The sequence below is a fragment of the Schistocerca piceifrons genome, chromosome 2 (assembly GCF_021461385.2).
Source record: "Schistocerca piceifrons isolate TAMUIC-IGC-003096 chromosome 2, iqSchPice1.1, whole genome shotgun sequence".
Classification (NCBI taxonomy): domain Eukaryota; kingdom Metazoa; phylum Arthropoda; class Insecta; order Orthoptera; family Acrididae; genus Schistocerca; species Schistocerca piceifrons.
Window position 1 is genome coordinate 1,014,298,413 of NC_060139.1, and position 19,767 is coordinate 1,014,318,179.

General features: G+C 40.1%; 1 protein-coding gene across 1 annotated transcript; it reads left to right on the forward strand.

Moving 5' to 3' along the window:
- The first annotated feature begins 297 nt into the window (after positions 1-297).
- On the forward strand, positions 298-18,020 carry LOC124776073 (trypsin-7-like). Its single transcript, XM_047250916.1, has 4 exons — positions 298-323; positions 7,062-7,174; positions 13,423-13,619; positions 17,877-18,020. Exons 1-4 carry the CDS (start codon positions 298-300, stop codon positions 18,018-18,020), a joined length of 480 nt encoding a protein of 159 aa, XP_047106872.1.
- Positions 18,021-19,767: the final 1,747 nt, after the last annotated feature.

Consider the following 19,767-nt stretch of genomic DNA (forward strand, 5'->3'; position numbering starts at 1 on the left):
AGACATTTTGCTTGAAAGTCGTGAGCCCGGTATCGGAGGATAAATGCGATGTTGTACTAGCTGTGTTATTCTGAATTACGATGCAAAGTTCCTTTGGACATCCATGCATGTCAAAAGGAACTTTTCATCGTGATTCATGATAAGACAGGCTCTCTAATATCACACTGCTGTTTAAGTTTCTCCAACGGACTGTGGAAAAGAGCGTGAGATAACGGCAAGTTATTCTTCTAGGCAGTGGCTGGAGAACTGGACTTGAGCACAGACGAAGGCACGGAGCAGGAGGCAAGGGTTTCGCAAATGATCCCGCACCCCGACTACCCAAGGTGAGTACATGCAGTGAGATAGTTTCACAGCGTGCATGAAAATTTCGCTAACTAAACAACTCATGTGCGTTTAAGTTCTGTATTTCTAACAGTTTGCAGATGTTTAAGATATCATCATCATCACCGTCATCCCCTGCAAGTATTTAGGCTTAGCACGCCGCACCTTCTTATGGTGACTAGTCCGTATCCTCCAAATGGTTTTGGTTACTCCTATGTTTCTTCGTCCCATTTGTTTGTATTTGCTTAGTAGGAGGACCTACAAGAGTCGAAGACCAGTAACGAAGCGTCCAGATTAAGAAGGATGTACCCGTGGTCGACGGACAGCGTCTTTGATTAGTAACGACAACGTCTTCGACCCTGGTTTAGAACCCCGCCACTGCTTAAATTGTGAATGAAAATCGTCAGCAATGGCGGGCAAAGATTTCCGGCGTAAGAAGTCAAACTCATCCTGCCAACGGCCTTCTCAGAGAGGGCAGAGGAATGGACAGAGGTTCAGGACACTCTCTTGCCGTAGGGGTGAAAAACTCCCCATGAAATGCGGAAGACTCACCAATGATCTACGATATGAGAGGCAGACAATGGAAACCACTAAATTAAAGATAATTACTTGCACCCACAGGACATGTGGCCTGTAAATGAAAGTGTAATGATGATCTATCCATTGGCAAAATATTACAGACTAGTCCCCATTCGGATCCGCACTAGGGGACTGCATAGGGGATGGTGATCATGCGAAAACAATTGAATAACCAACGAAATGATAACATGCTGCGAGTCGGAGAGTGGAGTGTCAGAAGTTTGAACATGGTATGGAAGACAGAATATCTGAAAAGGGAATCGCTGAGGCTCAATCTAAATATAGAGGGCATTAGTAAAGCGAAAGAGAAGAAAGACGTCTTCTGATTCGACGACTGCAGGGTTATATCAGTAGCAGCAGAAAATGGTGTAACGGAAAAGTAGCATGCGTTATGAATTGGAAAGTAGGGCACACAGTGAGTTACTGTGAACAGTTCAGAGGCAGGTTTGTTATTACCAGAATCAACAGTAAGCCAACACCGATAACAATAGTTCAGGTATGCATGACGACGTAGCTAGCAGAAGATGAAGCGAATTCAATACGTAAAGCGAGATTAATACCTAATAGTCATGGAGGATGGAGTGGGGTTGTAGGAAAAGAATAAGAGAAAAGGTTAACGAGAGAATGTGGGCTTGGTAGTACGAGTAAGAGGATAAAGACTAACTGAGTACTCGATAAATTTCAGATTATAATAGCGAATACTCTGTTCAAGAATCATAAGAGAAGGAGCTTCGTAAAGGCCGGGAGATACAAGAAGACTTAAGTTAGATTACATCATTGCCAGGCAGAATTTTCGCAGTCAGATACTGGATTGTAAATCGCAACCAGGAGCATATACAGACGCAGATTGCAGTTTGTTAAAGATGGAGGGTAAGCTGAAGTTTAAGAGACTAGTCAGAAAGAATGAATGTCCAATAAGTGGGATCCATAAGTACTAAGAAATGAGAAGATACGTTTCAAGTTTTCTGAGACTATAGATACTGCCATAATGAACATCTCAGTAGGGAGTTCAGTTGCAGAGGGATGGACATACCTAAATACGAAAACCGCAGAAGTTGGAGAGAAAAATGTGGGTACAAGGAAGGTAACTGTGAAGAAAGAATGGATAATAGAATAAATACTTAATTTGATCGGCGGACGAAGGAAGTAAGAAAATGTCCAGGGAAATTTAGGAATACAGAAACACATGTCACTTGGAAATGAAATAACATGAAGTGCACGAAAGCTCAGGCGAAATGGCTACAAGAAAAAATGTGAAAAAATTGGAAAAGAAATAATTGTCATAAGGACTATCACAGAATACAGAAAAGTCAAAACAACCTTCGGCGAAATTAAAAGCAAGGATATCATTAAGAGTACAGTGGGAATTCCACCGCTGAATGCATAGGAGAGAGTGGATAAGAGCAAACAGTTAGTTAGTTACGTGTACCACTGATCAATCTTACGGTAACCGTTATGACGTGGAATATGTCAAGTGCATAAGAAACACACCAATGAATCAACGTTTTTTTAATGAAATTTTTATTTTCTGCTCCATTACCTTAAATGGCACAAAATGCACATATTATACCTATAGATTTATTTATTCCTTTTCAAGAATACATCTATGGTATAAAAGGAGCTGTCAAGGAGATATGATTTCAATTTACTTATGAAACTATTACTGCTGTCCGTCAGACATTTTATTTCATCTGGTAATTTATCGAAAAGTTTTACAGTAGCTTATTTTACCCCTTTCTGTCCCACAGACAGGTTAACTAGAGGACAGTGCGACTCTTTCTTTCTTCTGTTATTACAATCAAGAATGTCACTGTTGTTTTTAAACTGGTCCATGCTGTTGAAAATTTATTTCATTACTGAGTAAAGTAATGTGGGGCTGTTGCAAGAATTCCTAATCTTTTAAACAGATACCTATAAGAAGTTGCGACTATGAGCCAAACATGTTTTACAAACCATTTTCTTTTGAGCATCGAATACTTTTTGCCTATCTGTTGAGTTACTCCAAAATATTATCTGTATGATATCAGAGTGTGAAAGTATGCAACGTATGTTAGTTTGCTAATTTCTATATCATCAAAATTAGCAATTATTATGATTAAAAAAGTAGCTGTACCTAGTAGCTTTAGGAGATCCAAAATACTAATTTTCCCATTAAGATACTCATCTATGTGTGCACCCAAAAGCTAAGTATGCAATACCCTGCCTACTGCCTACTGACTTCTGTTGATGTGTTATATTTATTGAGGGAACTGTACTCCTTGCAGCAGAAAACTGGATGTACTGTGTTTCTTCAAAGTTCAGAACAAGCCCGTTTGCAGAAAATTAATCAATAACTTTTCCAGCGACGTTATTTGTATCTTTTTCTATTGGAGTTTCTTTTACTGGATTAATAATTACGCTTGTATCATCAGAAAACAGTGTCAGTTAACCTTCTATTTTCAGATAAGATGGGATGTCATTCATATGTATCAAGAACAAAAGGGGACCCATGGTTAAACCATATGAAACACCTAATGTAATTTCACTCCAGATAGATGAAGTGGGAAACATCCATAATTCACTTAAACCATATAAAGTTGCTTCCTGTTCTGTAGATGTGATTTAAACCACTCATATTCTGTTCCATTTATACCATAGAATTGTAATTTCTATGACATAATGTCAAGGTTCACAGAATCAAATGCTTTGGATAAGTCACAGAAAATTAATATTGGTGACATTTTACTATTTAAAGAGTCTATTATGTGGGCACTGAAATTAAATATTGCTGTTTCAGTAGAACAGCATTTTCGAAATCCAAACTGTGATTTACTAAGTGTCCCATCACTGATGAATGGCTAACCACTCTTGAGTACATTACCTTCGCGACAATTTTTGAAAATGCTGTAGAGAGCCTTGAAAATGGCATGTTTAAACCTGTGTGAGAAAGAACCTTGAGTTAGTGATGCATCACAGATGTAACTCAGAACATCAGCTCTAACTGCTCCACATTCTATTAATATCTTGTCAGAGGTGTCGTCTACTCCAACAGATCATTTATTTTTCAAACATTTAATGATTTTCATAATTTCACAGGAGGTTGTTAAATGAAAGTTAATCTGACAAGGATCTCTCAAAACTGGCTCTTCCACATACTGCTTGGTTTTTTCTTTTGAATTATTTCACCGATTTTTTTACCTTCACTTCAGAAATGGTTGTTAAATACATTAGCTGCTTGTGTACGTTTGGTTAATATTGTCTCATTCTATTTGATCGTAATGCTAGCTACCCTATTGGTTACTTTTCCTGTCTGTCTTCTAACAACAGTCCATATTGATTTGATTGTATTGCCTGAGTACACATATTTTTAGATTTTCTGATTTACTCAGAATGTTACAATAATTTTTATAGTGTAAAATTACGTCTGGGTCTTTACTAATTCTTGCTGTCTCATATAATTTTCTTTTTTCCTTCTGAAGACACTTTAATACCTGTAGTAATCCAAGATATCTTTGAAAAGTGTTTGGTGTTAAATTTAGTAATTATTTTGGGCAAACAGTGTTCGAAAAGTGATATAAATTGATCAAGAAAAATATTACATTTATCATTAGCATTTGGCCTATTATACACATCTCCCCAATTAACATTTCTTAAACTTTCTCTGGAGTGCTTTATAGATACCAGTTTGACCAGACTTACAATTTAAGTAATGGTTTCTGACCTGTACTCCCTGCTATGTTTTGTAAGGTATTCAACTGTGCATTATGGATTGATAATATATTTGTCACAGGGAAATAGTGTGCTAGTTTACATCCTCATGCTGCACAAATACATTATGTATTAGAGTGCTACTGTTTTGAGGTATACATATAAGGAAGTTGATCACTGATTCTGAGTTATTTGTCATTAATAACACTTCTAGTTCACTTTTCCTGTCATAATTCCTTAGAAAGTTAACATTGAAGTCACCATATATTAATAACTTCGTTTTGTCAGACAGACAGCATAACAGGGAATCAAACTTTTTATGAATAGCTCCCAATCTCCTAATAGGGACCTACCAGTACACTATTGCTAATATCAGCACAAACTTGAAAGTGCTGATCGACACAAAACTTGCTTACTTCTACAATTTTGTACTTACACCCTTTTTGTGTAAATGGCAGCTCCTTCTTTATTCATGCTAGATCTGCACGTGTAAAGTGCTAAATTGCACCCATATATACTGACACTTAACGCACTAAGAGCTCATCTGCTTTATTTATTATTCCCATGATACGAGGGTTGGAACTTTAATATTCGCTGTTATTTACAGCTCGTACAAATTAGATACGTGTTTCAAAGTTTTACTGACCTTCATAGTAGTCACCAGCGTTGTGTATAACCAGTTGCCAGCGATGTGGAAGTCGTAGGATACCCATAGCAGTGCCAGTTGTGTTGACAGTTCGAGTGGCGCGGTCTATTGCCCGACGAATTTGTAGCAGTTCTGAAGCGAATGCCGTGAAGTGTTTCCTTAAGATTAGAAATGGAGTTGAACTTACGAGGGCTTAAGTCAGAGGAGTGCAGTAGGTGGTATAGCACTTAGCAGCCCCATCAGTCAAACAAATCAATAGCAGCTTGCACTGTACGTGCTTGAGCATTGTCCTGCAAAATGATGGTCGGGTCTTGCAGAAAATATCATCATTTCTGTCTCTAAGCTGGTCGTTGGTTGTATTCCAAAAATGACGTACAATACGTAAGATGTACACTTGGAAAATTAGCGGAAGAAAGCGAGAATTGGGGTTTAAAGATGGAATGACGCAGTCTATGATTATATATGTGAAAGGGCCTGGCTTAAAAACCAATTACATAGTTATTGAGCACACTATCTAGTGTAAGTACTTAGAAGTGACACTGACAGCGGAGGGGAGGAATATTCAAAATGTACAGAATTAAAAATGATAGGAAAGGTCGTGAATAGACAGCTACGCAGCTACATCCAGTATTATGCAATAGCAGTATTCCCAAAGCTACGATAACTGACTGCGTAGGGGTTTTGTAGAAAACACTGTCGTTTGGGATGTATGTGTGGGCACCACTTAACAAAGAAACTGAGGGAAGGGCTCCAGCAAACGAAATGATGAGTTGAAAATGAAGTTGTAAAATCACAATAATGAATAGAGTAATGCATTAAGACATCAAGCGAACAATAAAAATCGATTCAGTATTTTAGTAGTGGGCACAAAGGAAAACATCTGGAATGGTACGGCCAGATGAGATGTATGGATGATAACAGCATATCTCAAAGGGGGTGAGAATTGAATCTTCCAGGAATGAGAACTGATGGTAGACCTAGGAAGGACTGGGACCAGAACACAGGAACTGCACAAGTCGTGAGTTCAATGAAAATGTAAAACAATAACTACAACGAAGAATGTGTTTACACAAAAGTATAACATTTAGTTCAAACTTTATCTTTCTAGTTGACCGAAGGAATGTAACATATCTGGTCAGGTCTTTCCGCTAATTGCTGTTCACCATTCTATGCCGCTATACACCTTGCTGCGCATGATGGCTACACCGATATTCAGTCGACCCCTCCATATTAGGTGAAGGAGAAAACGATTTGTTTATTCCTGTACATCTTTGAACCGAGTTTAAGAGACAACTGATATGCTCAAGTGCGAGTTTGTTACGCACTGAGCCGTCTGAAATCCCTCAACTGCGACAAGTAACATTTTTAACGGCATATAAATTAATTTTGAAGTTTCCTCTGCGATAGCGGTGGACAAATGTCCACGTCATCTCGTATCAAATGTACATGAAGGTCACATAAACGTTTCTATTGCAAGAATTGTTTCTTAATTTACACGAGAAGCAAATAAGATGTGTTTACCTTAATAACAAAACATAATCTCAGAATCCATGAATTATATTGCTCAGATTTCCTAAGCCAGGATAAAAAATGAAGAGGAAAGGAGGAATCAAATAAAACAGGTGCATGAATTTTGATCAATGTAGTCATTTTACGGCTATGAGGATCACAGGACAGTTATCGAGCCCTACGTTTCTGTGCCAGTATAGTTTATATCATAAATTTTACTCAAATTAATATGTTTAATAATTTATTATCCTCTCCTTTATTACTCATTTTCTGTTTTGTTATGCCAATATGTAGCTCTGTAACTAGCGTTCTTCTACAGTGGAAATAACGTGAACCCCAACGACATCGCCGTCTTCAGACTGAGGACTGCCTTCACGTTCAACTCTTACGTGCAGCCCATTAGCCTGCCCAACGCCGGAGACATCCCCACAGGTATGTTCTCAACCGGTAAATATACGGTACTAAACTGTTTGTAAGTGAAGCACACAATTATTAAAGAAAATATAAACTGAAAATACACTAACAGAAATAAATTTTTAGGTACTTGAGGACTATTAGAGGAAGCTGCTATTTACACTGATGTAGTATTTCTAATAACTTTACAGTATCAGTGCAAAATATGTCTAAATGCGTTTGCTGGCTTCCGTGAATGTTGCCACTGAAGATAAAATCTTTTGGGTGATTACGTTCTTGCAAGTGTTCAGCCACACAAGGACACCAGAGGACATCTGAAGAATATTCGAGCAAAGGTGGCGAAACACAGAGTTCGAGAAGCAGTTCAAGAGGAATGTGACGCGGCCTAGCTCTCACAAGATTTTATATGCGCATGTGTAAAAAGTTTTTAGTACGAACTCCCTTCATTCTGCTCAGGTTACAAGTTGAAATGTCTTGATATTAAAATAATGAATCACCGAATACCCCCTGACACGATGCTTCCTACTGACGACTAGTCGGCATTAATAATTCAGTTGCCCGTGCTAAGAAATATTTGACGGCTGTAGCTCCTGTTAAAACAGTGTATAAAATTAGGATTCTGATATAATAGTGAAAGTGACAACTGTTCGATCTGTATCACTATCATCACTTTGATCAATTTCCAGCCCCAGACTGGGTCACCATCTAATCCCGTTTTCCCCACCATATTTCTGTGTTCAGTCTCGTCCAGACCTCATCTCTTTTTTCAACACACACCTCGACACATTTCAGCCATCTATCCCTTGGTCTTCCTCTTGCTATTTCCTTCGATTCTCCATTTTATGTATCTACTTGGGAATCCTCTTGTTTTCTGTCCTCTTTAAGTGCCCATACAATCTTAGCCTTGATGCTTCTATTCTGCTCTCAGGGTTCCTCTTTCACTATTTCCGCTATCCTTTCATTCCTCGTCGTGTCTCTCCTAGCTACTGCTGTCCTACTTCGCATGAACTCTTATGTCTTTTCTTCATTACTAATGTTCCAGATGTATAGGTCAGTATTGGAATGTAGTAACTTCTATATATTACTTCTGCCGTTCTTTGTGGGGCGTCTTTGTTACAAACTAGGCTCTGCCACTTTGCAAGAATGCTTTTGTCTCTCAGTCACACTCATTGACCTCTTTCTTATTTCTTCCATTTTTCTCTGAGACGCTACCCCAGTGCTTGATACTTTCCGCTATCTGCTATTATTCATCTCCAGTCCTTATTCCGTTGCTTACTCTATCTTGCTTTCTAGTTGTAAGCAGGATCTCACATTAGTTTACATTACATTTCATTCTATAATGTTTCACAGTTTCTTCCCTATTATCCAGCAGTTCCTGAATCTCCTCCTCCCTGTTTCCCCAAATCATCCAGTTATCAGTAAACATCCAAAATCACATTGAAGAGAAGAGACGAGAATGCACTGCGCTGTGTGAAACCACTTCTTTGCTGGAGCCAATCTATGCTCACATTTTCCGCTTTCACACAACTGAGTCTTCCACAGTACATCTGCTCCATTCTGCTTGTTGTCTCTTTTTCCATTCCTTTATTTTCTAGTGCTTCCTGACCTTTTTTTACAGGCGCTGTCAAATGTTTTTTTCTATATCTAGAAATGCCATCACAAGATCTTCACCAAATTCGTAGTGGTGCTCCTGCACCTGCCTCACAGCAAATATGAGGTCAATAGTTGAGCTCCGAGATCTGACACTATGCAGTCTCTCTCTCGATTTGTTCTCGATCTTTGTTCGAATCCTGACCTCCAGGATCTTTTCATATACGTGCTCATAGTATGGTATCAATTTGACTCCCCTGTAGTTTCTCCAATCCTTCCTACTCTGTGTTTTGAATGTGGTGACAGTGTCTGTTCTATCATTATAAGGCTCCAAAATAGAATACGCGTTTGTGGGCTTGACTGCTGCCCATTTTCAGAGCATGAGTAATCCACAAATACTTCTTTATGACTCACAAAGTATTATTTATATCCAAAATAAGTTATCGGCCCAGGGTTTCCGTCTTGGATTGACAACAACTGGGCATTACATTTCATCTCGACTAGGACTGGCCGCACACGATGTATATTGCACGAGAATCTTTCTGTGTGGCATAGATACTGATTTTACCTTTGGTTATCTGTTTTATAGAAAGAGGATCTAGTCAGGCCCACCTGACAGCGCCATAAGTGCCAATACATAGTAACATTGAACCGTGGACTGAGTTTGAATAAAGTGATATACAATACCTGTGCAAAACACCAAACGTATCAACAGCTCTGATTCGAAATTACAAGTGTAACTCGTTATTACATTTCTCATAATAAAGGAATGAGTATTGCCAATAAAATAAAGTTACCTATCTGAAAATATATTCAAATAATCATATAGTCTTCTGTCTGTCTGGAGAATTCCAGTATTCACATTTTATCTCTGACGACGACCACCTACAGTCTGAATTGCAGAACTTAAAACGTGTTTTCGGGGAAAATGGATACAGCAAAAGAGACATCGCATATTCTTTCAAGGGCCGTCGACGAAAGACACATGGTGAATCAGTAGAGGGCGAAACGGACTGTATTCCTGCCATCCTGTGGAGCAACCAGCAGTAAGTTAGGACGTCTGCTCCAGAAGCATGGGCTAAGACCAGTGTTCCGGCCCGCCTCCAAGATACGAGATATGTTGCGCCCTGTTAAAGATGACATTGCTCTTCGAGTGTCCGGTGTGTATGTTGCACTATGTGAATGTGGCAGTGTGTATATCGGACAAACAATTCACACTGTTGCGGAGCGTTGTACTGAGCACAAGAGCCATATAAAACAAAGGTAGCTTGACAAGTCTATCACAGCAGAGAATTGCTTAGAAAACGGACGCAAAATACAGTTCGAAAATACAAAAGTGTTGGCCCATGCGTCTACATATTGGGACTCCGTTATAAAGGAAGCGGCCGAGAGTCGCTTAAACAACAACAGTTTCAACAGAGACAAAGGATACACACTCAGCAGGGCACGGGGGCAGACGTTGGAATCGAAGGAAAGCAGAGACAGATGCTCGACGGGGAGCGGCAGTTTAAAACGTGGCGCCTGCCCCTGGCGCCACCTGACGTTAGCGCTGCTGCCACGGGCAATAGCTCTGCTAGCTGCCCGGGTCGACTTACGCGCGCGCGCTCGGTGAACTCCAGACTGCGATGGCGGAGATGGTCATCGAAAGCTCGAGGGTTTTATTGGAACTTACGCGGCTGGAAAACCGAGAACATTTTATTCATGCATGCCGTCGCGAAAGACTCCGAGGACACATTTCAATTTATTCGTGTTCATTGTATCAACAAAAATGTCATTTTATCAGAGCATATAATATTCATAGCATGGACCAGCTATGTATTGCAAGTTTATGAAAACTTGTTCCAGTTGTACTCAATTATAATAACAAAACTGTCATTCATATTTCCATTGCCGATTCTCTTCAACTGATATTCCAAGTCCTTTCCCATCTCAGACAAAATTTCAATGACACTGGCGAACCTTAATGTTTCATTTATGCTCCCTGAACTTTCTTTTTAATTTTTTATTACTTGCCCAATGCATATAAATATAACATGGTGGTAGGCTACAATACTGTCTCACTCCTTTGTAGACCACGGCTACACTCCTTCAGAAGATCCCTAGTAGAAGGAGCTCCCGCCAGGTCTGCCAACCCGACAGCAGCCGGGAGAGCGGTTTGCTGACCAAATGCCCCCCCCCCCCCCTCCCCCACCTGCCCCTGACAACGAGTCCAAATGACGCTATTCGCTGGCGGATGACACGGCTGGTGCTCGTGTTCTATTGGCCTTCTGTGTTCTGTGGCTAGAACGTCAGATCTTTCCTTTTTTCCAATTGAGCCAGAACCGCCGAGCTTTTGTTTTTGGCTCTTGGAGCTACAGTCTAGATTCTCCCAATTTGTAGATAAATTTTAATTTCTTGTATTTTATCAGCGTTAACTTCAGAATTAGGAAGATATTTTACTGTCAACATTTTCTAAAGCTTTTTTCAAACTCTACAAATTGTATAGTCGTGGGAATGCTTTTCTTCAATGTATCCTCTAAGAATCGGTGTATGATCCGCATTGCTTCAAGAACATCTCAGGACGGCATCTAACAGTCATTCCATTGAACCATAGCTATTCCTACGCAATATTTTACAACAGCTTATTGTAGTGATAATTCGATAATACACCTCTCAAAACCTGGCTTCTTTAGTATTGGATTACTATACTCCTTAATGTCTGAGGGTATTTTCTATGCCACATATATCCCACATACCAAGTGGAACAGTTTTGTTCTTGCTGGCTCTCCCTATTATATTAAAAATTCTGTAGAAATCTGGCCCACTCCAGCAACCATGGGTCTCGAAGGGCGTTATCTAATTCTGCTCGCAGTATATTATACCACATCCCATTTTCATCTTTCCTCTTTCTTTCTTCCACAATACCGTCATCAAATTTCTTTCTTTAATATAGCTTCCCTATATATTCATTCCCATATTAGGTTCTTCCAATAATATTATCACCCTATCCGAATGTTTAGTTTTCATACAACTGCTTCTCTTCCCTCAACAGGTTCCTTTAATTTTCTATATGTGACATCTAAAACCTTACACTAATTCTTCTCTATCCACCCCTGCTTTACCATTTTCCAGAAGCTGACAATTTCATATTCAGTCGTCTTTGTTACCTTTTGCCTGTACCAGATGACGCACTTTCATATTTGTTTGTTCCAATCAAATTTAATATCTCACGCCTTATACAAAGAATCTTTCTAGGCATTACCATTTACCTGTTGGCCCACTGAAGACATCATTATTTCTTCTTCATGTCTGACATGTTTTCCTCGACCACCCATTAGAAAACCGGCTGATTCCAACGCTGGGAGTTTCAGTTTTGAATTCCATCATAGAGGCTAGAAAAGAAGCTGTGAAATGTGGGTATGAGGGGCTGTAATGTGTGACACGTTCGCGGTGGCTTTGGGAAGGATTTTGGGGAAATTTGGTACCAATGTTCCATCGTTAACCTATCTTACATCTCAAATTAACTTTCGAGCTCTGTCCTTTTTTCCTCTGATGTCGAAACTTTGCTGTTCGAAGCGTCTCCGAGCTCGAAAGTGACGTCGCAGTATGCCACGCTTTTGCGACGTTACAAATGAATGCCGTAGGCAGCTTTGAGCCAAATTTCAACCTTCTACGTCACAATGGGAGACAATTACGGCTTTTAGAAAAACTGATCCTTTAATTGTGTTGTGCAGTGTTGTTTTACGAATAAGAGTCTGGTTAACACCGCAAGTGAATAGTAGAAGAATTCTACATTGATGGAACTGTATATCGCAGCAGTAGCTTACACGCCAATGGTACATACAGTATATAAAAGAACGTTTACCAGTACAGCTCACGTATCTTTATTCCAGCTTTTATCCCTTCCTTTCACTCTTTTAAATGCGTGAATTGAAAGGAGTGAAGAGTTTGCCCTATCCTCGGCATAGTCCTTAAGCCATTTTGATTTATTATCCATACCCCTACAATGAATGCAGTCCTATACATTCTTTAGAGAACTCGGATGTGTCAATGTGGATGCTCTGTTTATTCTTTATGTTCCATAGTCTCGTCCTGTTTAGTTTTCAAACCAAGCTGCCATCCTCTTTAAAACAGAAAATTACATTAGCTATTTCCACTAGTTTCATGGTTTTATGGTTTACGTGTTCGTAGATACTTTGCTTCCTTGTAATGACCTCTCTCCATCTTTCCATTCTAAATCCCTAACCATTCCTTTCCCTAGCTCGTTGGCACTTAACATAATCGCTGCAGCATCAGAGATAAGACATCTTGTAACACTGAGCTTTAAAAATATTATTTGCACATAAACATGTCAGTAAGAAAAAGAAGATCTTCCAGTTTTTGTGGAGGAATGTATGTAAACACCAACTTAATCCAACATCGAACATATTAGCTCCACCATCTTATTTTTATTACAAGTGTTACAGGTGGTGGTCTATTTCTGTTAAACAATGCCTTTAGAAATTCCATAAAAATTTGTTTTACGTGTCAGTTATTGGTCTCTAAACATGACAGAGCCTTTTCAAAATTCAGAAGCAGCACAAACATGTCTGCACTCAAAAAGACCTCCCATCTAAAAATAGGCTCTGTTTCACATAGAAATGTGCTGGCCCTCTGCACCTGAATAACATGAGGACTAAGAGAATTGTCTTCCGCAGCTGGATCATCGGCTGTTGCGTCAGGCTGGGGAGTTACAGAGGATAGCAGCCAACCAGATATCCTGCAGACTGTTGATGTCGTCGTTATCGATGAAGCGACTTGTCGGCAGCTGGTGGACAACTTCGTTTCCGAGAACCCGCTGACTGACACCATGATCTGCACAGGACCAGTCACAGGAGGAATTAGTCTCTGCAACGTAAGTACCTTGTTCGACTACCGATCAGTCATGATGGAAAGACGGAAAACTGAAAACGAGGGTGTGAGGGTTAGGACAGACTTGGTACTGTCTGTTTTGTTTCATGGCTTGTGACTAGCACCTCGCTGAATCAATCAAGAACATTAGGTAATGATATGTTTTTCGTCATTGTTGCTCTATATATAAAAAAAACGGCTAAATACTGGGGTGACTCAAATGATAACCTTAAAATTTTTTTTTTAATTTTTCTTACGGAACAAAAGTGAAACACAAGAGTATTATTGTCGTTCAACACGCTTCCTCCAGCGCGTACGTAGTGCGTGGATCCCCATGAAAAGCAATTCTCCTGCTCGTGACAAAGCCACTCGTGCACAGCCTGCTGCAGCTTTTCAACGGAATGAAATATCTTTCCTCACATCACCTTTCTGGCTGACCCATAGATCTGGAAACAATTCGGTACAATCACCTTCCGCTTCAATGCGCCAAGGCTTTTCATAGACGTCATCACGTCACTTACAGTTGCACTGTATCAAAATTATTGTTTACTCGTTTTGGTACGATACATAAATGACGTAGGAAATAGTAGGGTTGTCGGTAATAATCGTAACATTGGTGGGGTAAAAAACATAAATGAAGAGAGAAACTGGGAGCCGATGACTTCTCGTTGTCTTTTGCTTGTTTTCCGCGATATTGAAACCGCACATCGTTCAGTGTTGAACCATTGTTTATTCTTTATCCTAATTAAATACGAAATGTGTTTATAAGTTGTAAAAACTAATTTATCGCGGAACTTCTGCGCTTGTCTTAACCAAAGCAATCACTTCTGATGAAAGTACATTTTACGTGCACAAATATAAGACATAGTATATTATGAGTATAAATGCTTTTTTTCACTTGAACGTTCTTCATCATGATCAAAGGCAAGAATTCGCTGTTATTATTGATAAGTGCGAAATTTATTTTGAATGCCAGAAACATGTTTTATACGAGTTTGACGAAGTATTGAAGCGATGTTTGTTTGTTTCTTTCTTTTTTCAGGAAATTGCGTTTTCTAGCGCTATAGCACTACAGCGTTATATGATGAATCTATATTGTTTTTCTTTGTTTTTAGTGCATCATTCCACTGTTTCACATTACAAATCAACAATTTTTTGATTAAAATCTAAATTAAATGTTGAAAATTTCAATTTTACTAATAATAATGTTTATTTTTAAGTACTGGACAGGAGAATATCTATGAAGAACAAAAATATTTCGACGGTTACGCAGCCCTTTATATATCCTCACGCAGTTTCTAGACGGTTTACCGCTTCCGATTTCTAGGGGAAGCTATTAAGATACTGGTCACATATGCCAACAAAACAATCGGAATATCGCCCGATATGTATGCAACACGCTTAACGTGCAGGTAATGCAGTTGTAATCTTAACTACCAAACGCTTGTAGGAAAGCTACGATAGTCGACGGGTTACTTGTGATAGTCTATGATTTCCTACAGTAGTCGCTCTTTCAGTTCCAGAGTGAGCTTCCGTCGCACCCATCTTGCAAACACTTTGCGAATCTTAAACACTTCCTGGATGATGTGATGTGCTGAGCCGTGACTAACGTTCAAATCTGCGGCAATTCGGTCCACCGTCAAGCGACGATTTTCACCACACTGGCTTCAACTGCTGCAGTAGATTTTGGTGGCTCAACGTGGTGTAACTGACCTGTGTGCTGCACGTCTGTCACAGTTGTCACGCCATTTCTAAACTTTATACTCCACTCGTACACTTGCTGCAGTGATAGACATGTGTTACCACACTGATTTTCCTTGTCCGGTGTATTTCAGTAGGATCCGGGATTCGTACCTTCAGTGCTGAGAAAACGTATGACGAAACGCTGTTCTTCCTTGATGTACGTCGCAAATGGGGCAGACATTTTGAACTGGTACTGTTGCCGCGTTTCGCTTGTCTGTAGTACTCTGCCGCCTGTAGGAACTCACAGAACAGTGACGTGTAATGTCAGTTTTTAATCATACTCTCAAGGTGTTCATTTGACTGCCTCTGGTAGAATAGAATGTTATCATATCACAGAATCCGCGCCACAGCTGACGACGAACAGTCAAAAAGAGTATCCAAAACTGCGGTTACATCTCGTTTAAGAAAAGAGCACTTAAAACAAAAAGAAGTAGGAGATTGGATAAGAATTTGTCGTCTGTGAAACAATACTAGACAAGATGGCAGAATAAAGCATAAGGCGCGGACTGATGTAGCTGATGATTTAATGGGGAGGCACAAATTTTTCCACTAAATTACGAAATATTGGCGCAATTATTCTACCACGAATATAACGTCTCCTTGCGTGTTTCATGTTGTAAACGACTTGGTGTAGCAGGCAGACAATGGCACTGAAGGTCCCGGGTCGATCCCGGCTGGGTGCGGGGATTTTTTTTATTCTAGTGCCTCCATTGACGGCCCCAGGTCCACACAGCCAGCTGCTCAATTGAATGCCAGGAACTTTTCGCGGGGGTAAAAGGCGACAAGAACGAGGGACTGGCCACTCTCGCCCATCTAGTGTTGTTGCCTTGTAGAAAGGCTGCATTTCGCATGTGGCCTGGTCAACCTACCGGCAGCGGGCTTGCACCAGTTTTATGCTGGCACTGTGACCTACATGTGGGCGTCTAAGAGCTCTTATTGTATTAATGGATTCAGTATTGTACTGCTTATTGCTCCTGCATATATGTTTTAGAACGATGTCATTTTGCTGTATGCAGTTTGTTACTGACACTTGCAAATAATGCGCCAGGCATAACCTTCCGGAGAAGGGCACTGAGTGCCCGAAACCGGTAAAGAAATAAAATTTCTTTATGCAGCTGGTTGCTTATTATTTCAGTATATTTGCACCAGAGACTTTACTTTTACCTACATTTAACATTTTGCATGTACATACTTTTCTTTGTACGTTCTGGCAAAGTAGCTACTAACAAATGTTCCATGGACAAGTAAGAAGCTGGCAAAATAAAGATAACTGCTTTGCTTCTTCCTATAACCAAATGCATTTGATCTGCTTTCAGAATACTTAAAATTGGAGTTTTCTAGATATAAACTTTACTCAGAGTGGTTATATTTCAGTGTTTCGTATCTGACAAGGTGGCATAAGAATGGCTGTAATACATTACAAAATAAAACAACTGTAGTTGTTTATTGTTACGTCTTGCACACTTCACGTTTTTAGAAGTAGTATCTTAATGTTTCCTGTTGAGTTTGCTTTGTACTATGGTGTGACCCAAAACTCCGTTAACCTTTGAAAATTCTGTCCTACACGGAATTATGTAGGTAGAGAGGTAAAAAGTGACACACGTGCTTGAAATCACATGGTATATTACTGAAACAAAAAGAAAGTGCACAAAATGACCAACAGATGGCGCTTCATATAATGCAAAAGCAAAAATTAGCATAACAATTGATTTTTAACTAACACCATGTTCTTTATAACAATTGCTCAACATGTCGGTCGCCATTCATCAACAACACTTGTAGTCGAGGGACAAAATTGTAAAGAGCACTTGACACCATATCAGTAGGTATGGTGATAAACTGCTGTCGGATGTTGTCTTTTAGCATCGAAAAGATGTCGGACGAAAGCGGTAAACTTCCAGCTTCAGAAATATCGCAGTCAGTAATCACACCGACTGAGGTCTGAGGTCCTGGGAGGGAAAGCTTGACGGAATTGGCGCTCCAGTATGAGGGCAAGAGATCTTTGACACGTATTGCAATATCGGGTGGAGTGTCATCCTGTATAAAAGTTGTACCTCTCAGCGGGTGTTTGTCAGCCAGGCTATGGATAATGCGAATCTGTAACATATCGGCATACATCGAAACCTTCACGCTCGCAGTTTAAAAAGCAGCACCATACATTTCCTCGAAGAAACAGAGTCCCAACACGATTCATGTGACAAATTCACACCACACCATGACCTTCTCGTCATGAAGTGGGGTTTCCACGACATTTCTAGGATTTTCGGTAGCCTGAATTCTTCAGCTGTGGCCGCTGACGGACCCTCGGCGTCACAGACGTGTTGACCTCCAGTTGGCCAGTTTTTGGACTCAACAAAACCCAATGTCATGTCAAGTGTGTGTGTGTCAATGTTTATCTCTCTACCTTCATTACTCCGAGAATTAGTGCATTTTCAAATGGTTACGGACGTCTGGCTTACCCCGTACATTGTTACTGCTTGCTTCTATGTTTCCTGCATACTTTTACTTTTTTTTTCAGGGTGACTCTGGCGGCCCACTTGCGCAAAACGGCACGCTGATTGGCGTGGCGTCGTGGGTTATCACCCCGTGTGGCAGGGAGGGAGGCCCCACCATGCACACCAGGGTGTCTGCCTTCCTCGACTTTGTTAATGAAAATATTTAAAGCAGCATTATTTTTTGAAGTCTCTAGGTTTTAGGCTAGTTTTACAGTGACCTCCGCCTTTTACTATCCTTTGATAATCTCTTAACCATGCCTTGAAACTACTAAATCTCCCACGGACTTGTTCCTTCTTCCCGCGAGGTTCTTTCACTGACGTGTTACCCTGCCTAGTCTTTTTTAACGTATCTTCATTTCTCATTTTTACTGTGCTCTTAACTTTTTATTATTATTCCGTAGTAGCACATTACAAATGTTTTCAATATCTTCTCCGGATTTCCGATGGCCCGCATCCATTCCTTGCGTGTCTGGTACTCCGCAAGTAGCAAGTATGTGTTGAAATATATCTTGATATACAGCATGAGCTGCATGTAATATATTTCATTGGCAGGTCGCTATTCGAACGTAGAGCTCATAGCCAGAGGCATATGTAAGATGTAAATACAGGAGACTAACAATCTTTTAACGTAATATGTTCGGATCACACTTTTCTGCTTTTTCCTCCATGCAAAATTGAAAAAAGTTTACAAGATATGTTGGATCAAACTTAGGTTCAAATTCGAGTTGACTCGTTATATGGTAGACTAAGTTTTGTCTCGTTATGTTCATCTCGGTATGTGCGTTGTTTGTGACAGTTAATATCAGCTTCATCGCGTTATATATGTATTTTCTTCCTTTATATATTTTTATGCATTCTAGCTTACATGGGGTAATTCGCTGCAACTACGGACGTCGTTTCATGCAAGCTGCAATGTTAAAAAGCTGGCCTTCAAAGTTTACGCATGATATTTTCATGTTCACTCGCCTGTTATGCACAAACTAACACCTCTGCAAGAAAAGAACATATTTTCTTGTAGGATATTTAATGTACAGTAGTTAAATTTTGTAATGGCACTCTTTTTCGCTAGAGGCCGTAATATTCAAGTTATTCAAGAAAACGTACGAAAGTGAGCTTCGAACGCACCTCCATCCCAATATTCATCCTTCGCTGGTCGTGATTTCTAGTTTCTTGTTCACAGCATTCCCTCCTACCACTGTACAAATATTTCGGACTACGCGTTGCCGCGCGGGATTAGCCGAGCGGTCTGCGCTGCAGTCATGGACTGTGCGGCTGGTCCCGGCGGAGGTTCGAGTCCTCCCTCGGGCATGGGTGTGTGTTTGTTTGTCCTTAGGATACTTTAGGTTAAGTAATGTGTAAGCTTAGGGACTGATGACCTTAGCAGTTAAGTTCCATAACGTTTCATACACATACGTTCCGACTACGCGATATATTCCCTATATTCAACTTTTTTGGTCTGTAGTAATTGGGTTAATACGTTGTCAGCATAATTGACTATTTCGTTAACATTTAAACATACCCGTAAGGGTAATGGATATAAACGAATTTTGTAAACGTTACACTAAAACTAATTACATTTAGAATTTGATTCAAACTTCCCCTTACAAAAAATGGTTCAGATGGCTCTGAGCACTGTGGGACTTAACTTCTAAGGTCATCAATCCCCTAGAACTTAGAACTACTTAAACCTAACTAACCTAAGGACATCACAAACATCCATGCCCGAGGCAGGATTCGAACCTGCGACCGTAGCGGCCGCGCGGTTCCAGACTGTAGCGCCTTTAACCGCGTGGCCACCACGGCCGGCTTCCACTTACAAGCACAGTAGTTTCGTAGTCAGGAACTCTGTCTAGGGTGCTGCAGTCATGGACTGTGTGGCTGGTCCCGGCGGAGGTTCGAGTCCTCCCTCGGGCA

Bases quoted from the DNA above. Each gene is read 5' to 3' on its own strand.
- LOC124776073 (XM_047250916.1), top strand. From the start codon at position 298: ATGATCCCGCACCCCGACTACCCAAG. The intron at 324-7,061 runs GTGAGTACATGC...GTTCTTCTACAG, and splicing joins CCGCACCCCGACTACCCAAG to TGGAAATAACGTGAACCCCA. The intron at 7,175-13,422 runs GTATGTTCTCAA...TGTCTTCCGCAG, and splicing joins CGCCGGAGACATCCCCACAG to CTGGATCATCGGCTGTTGCG.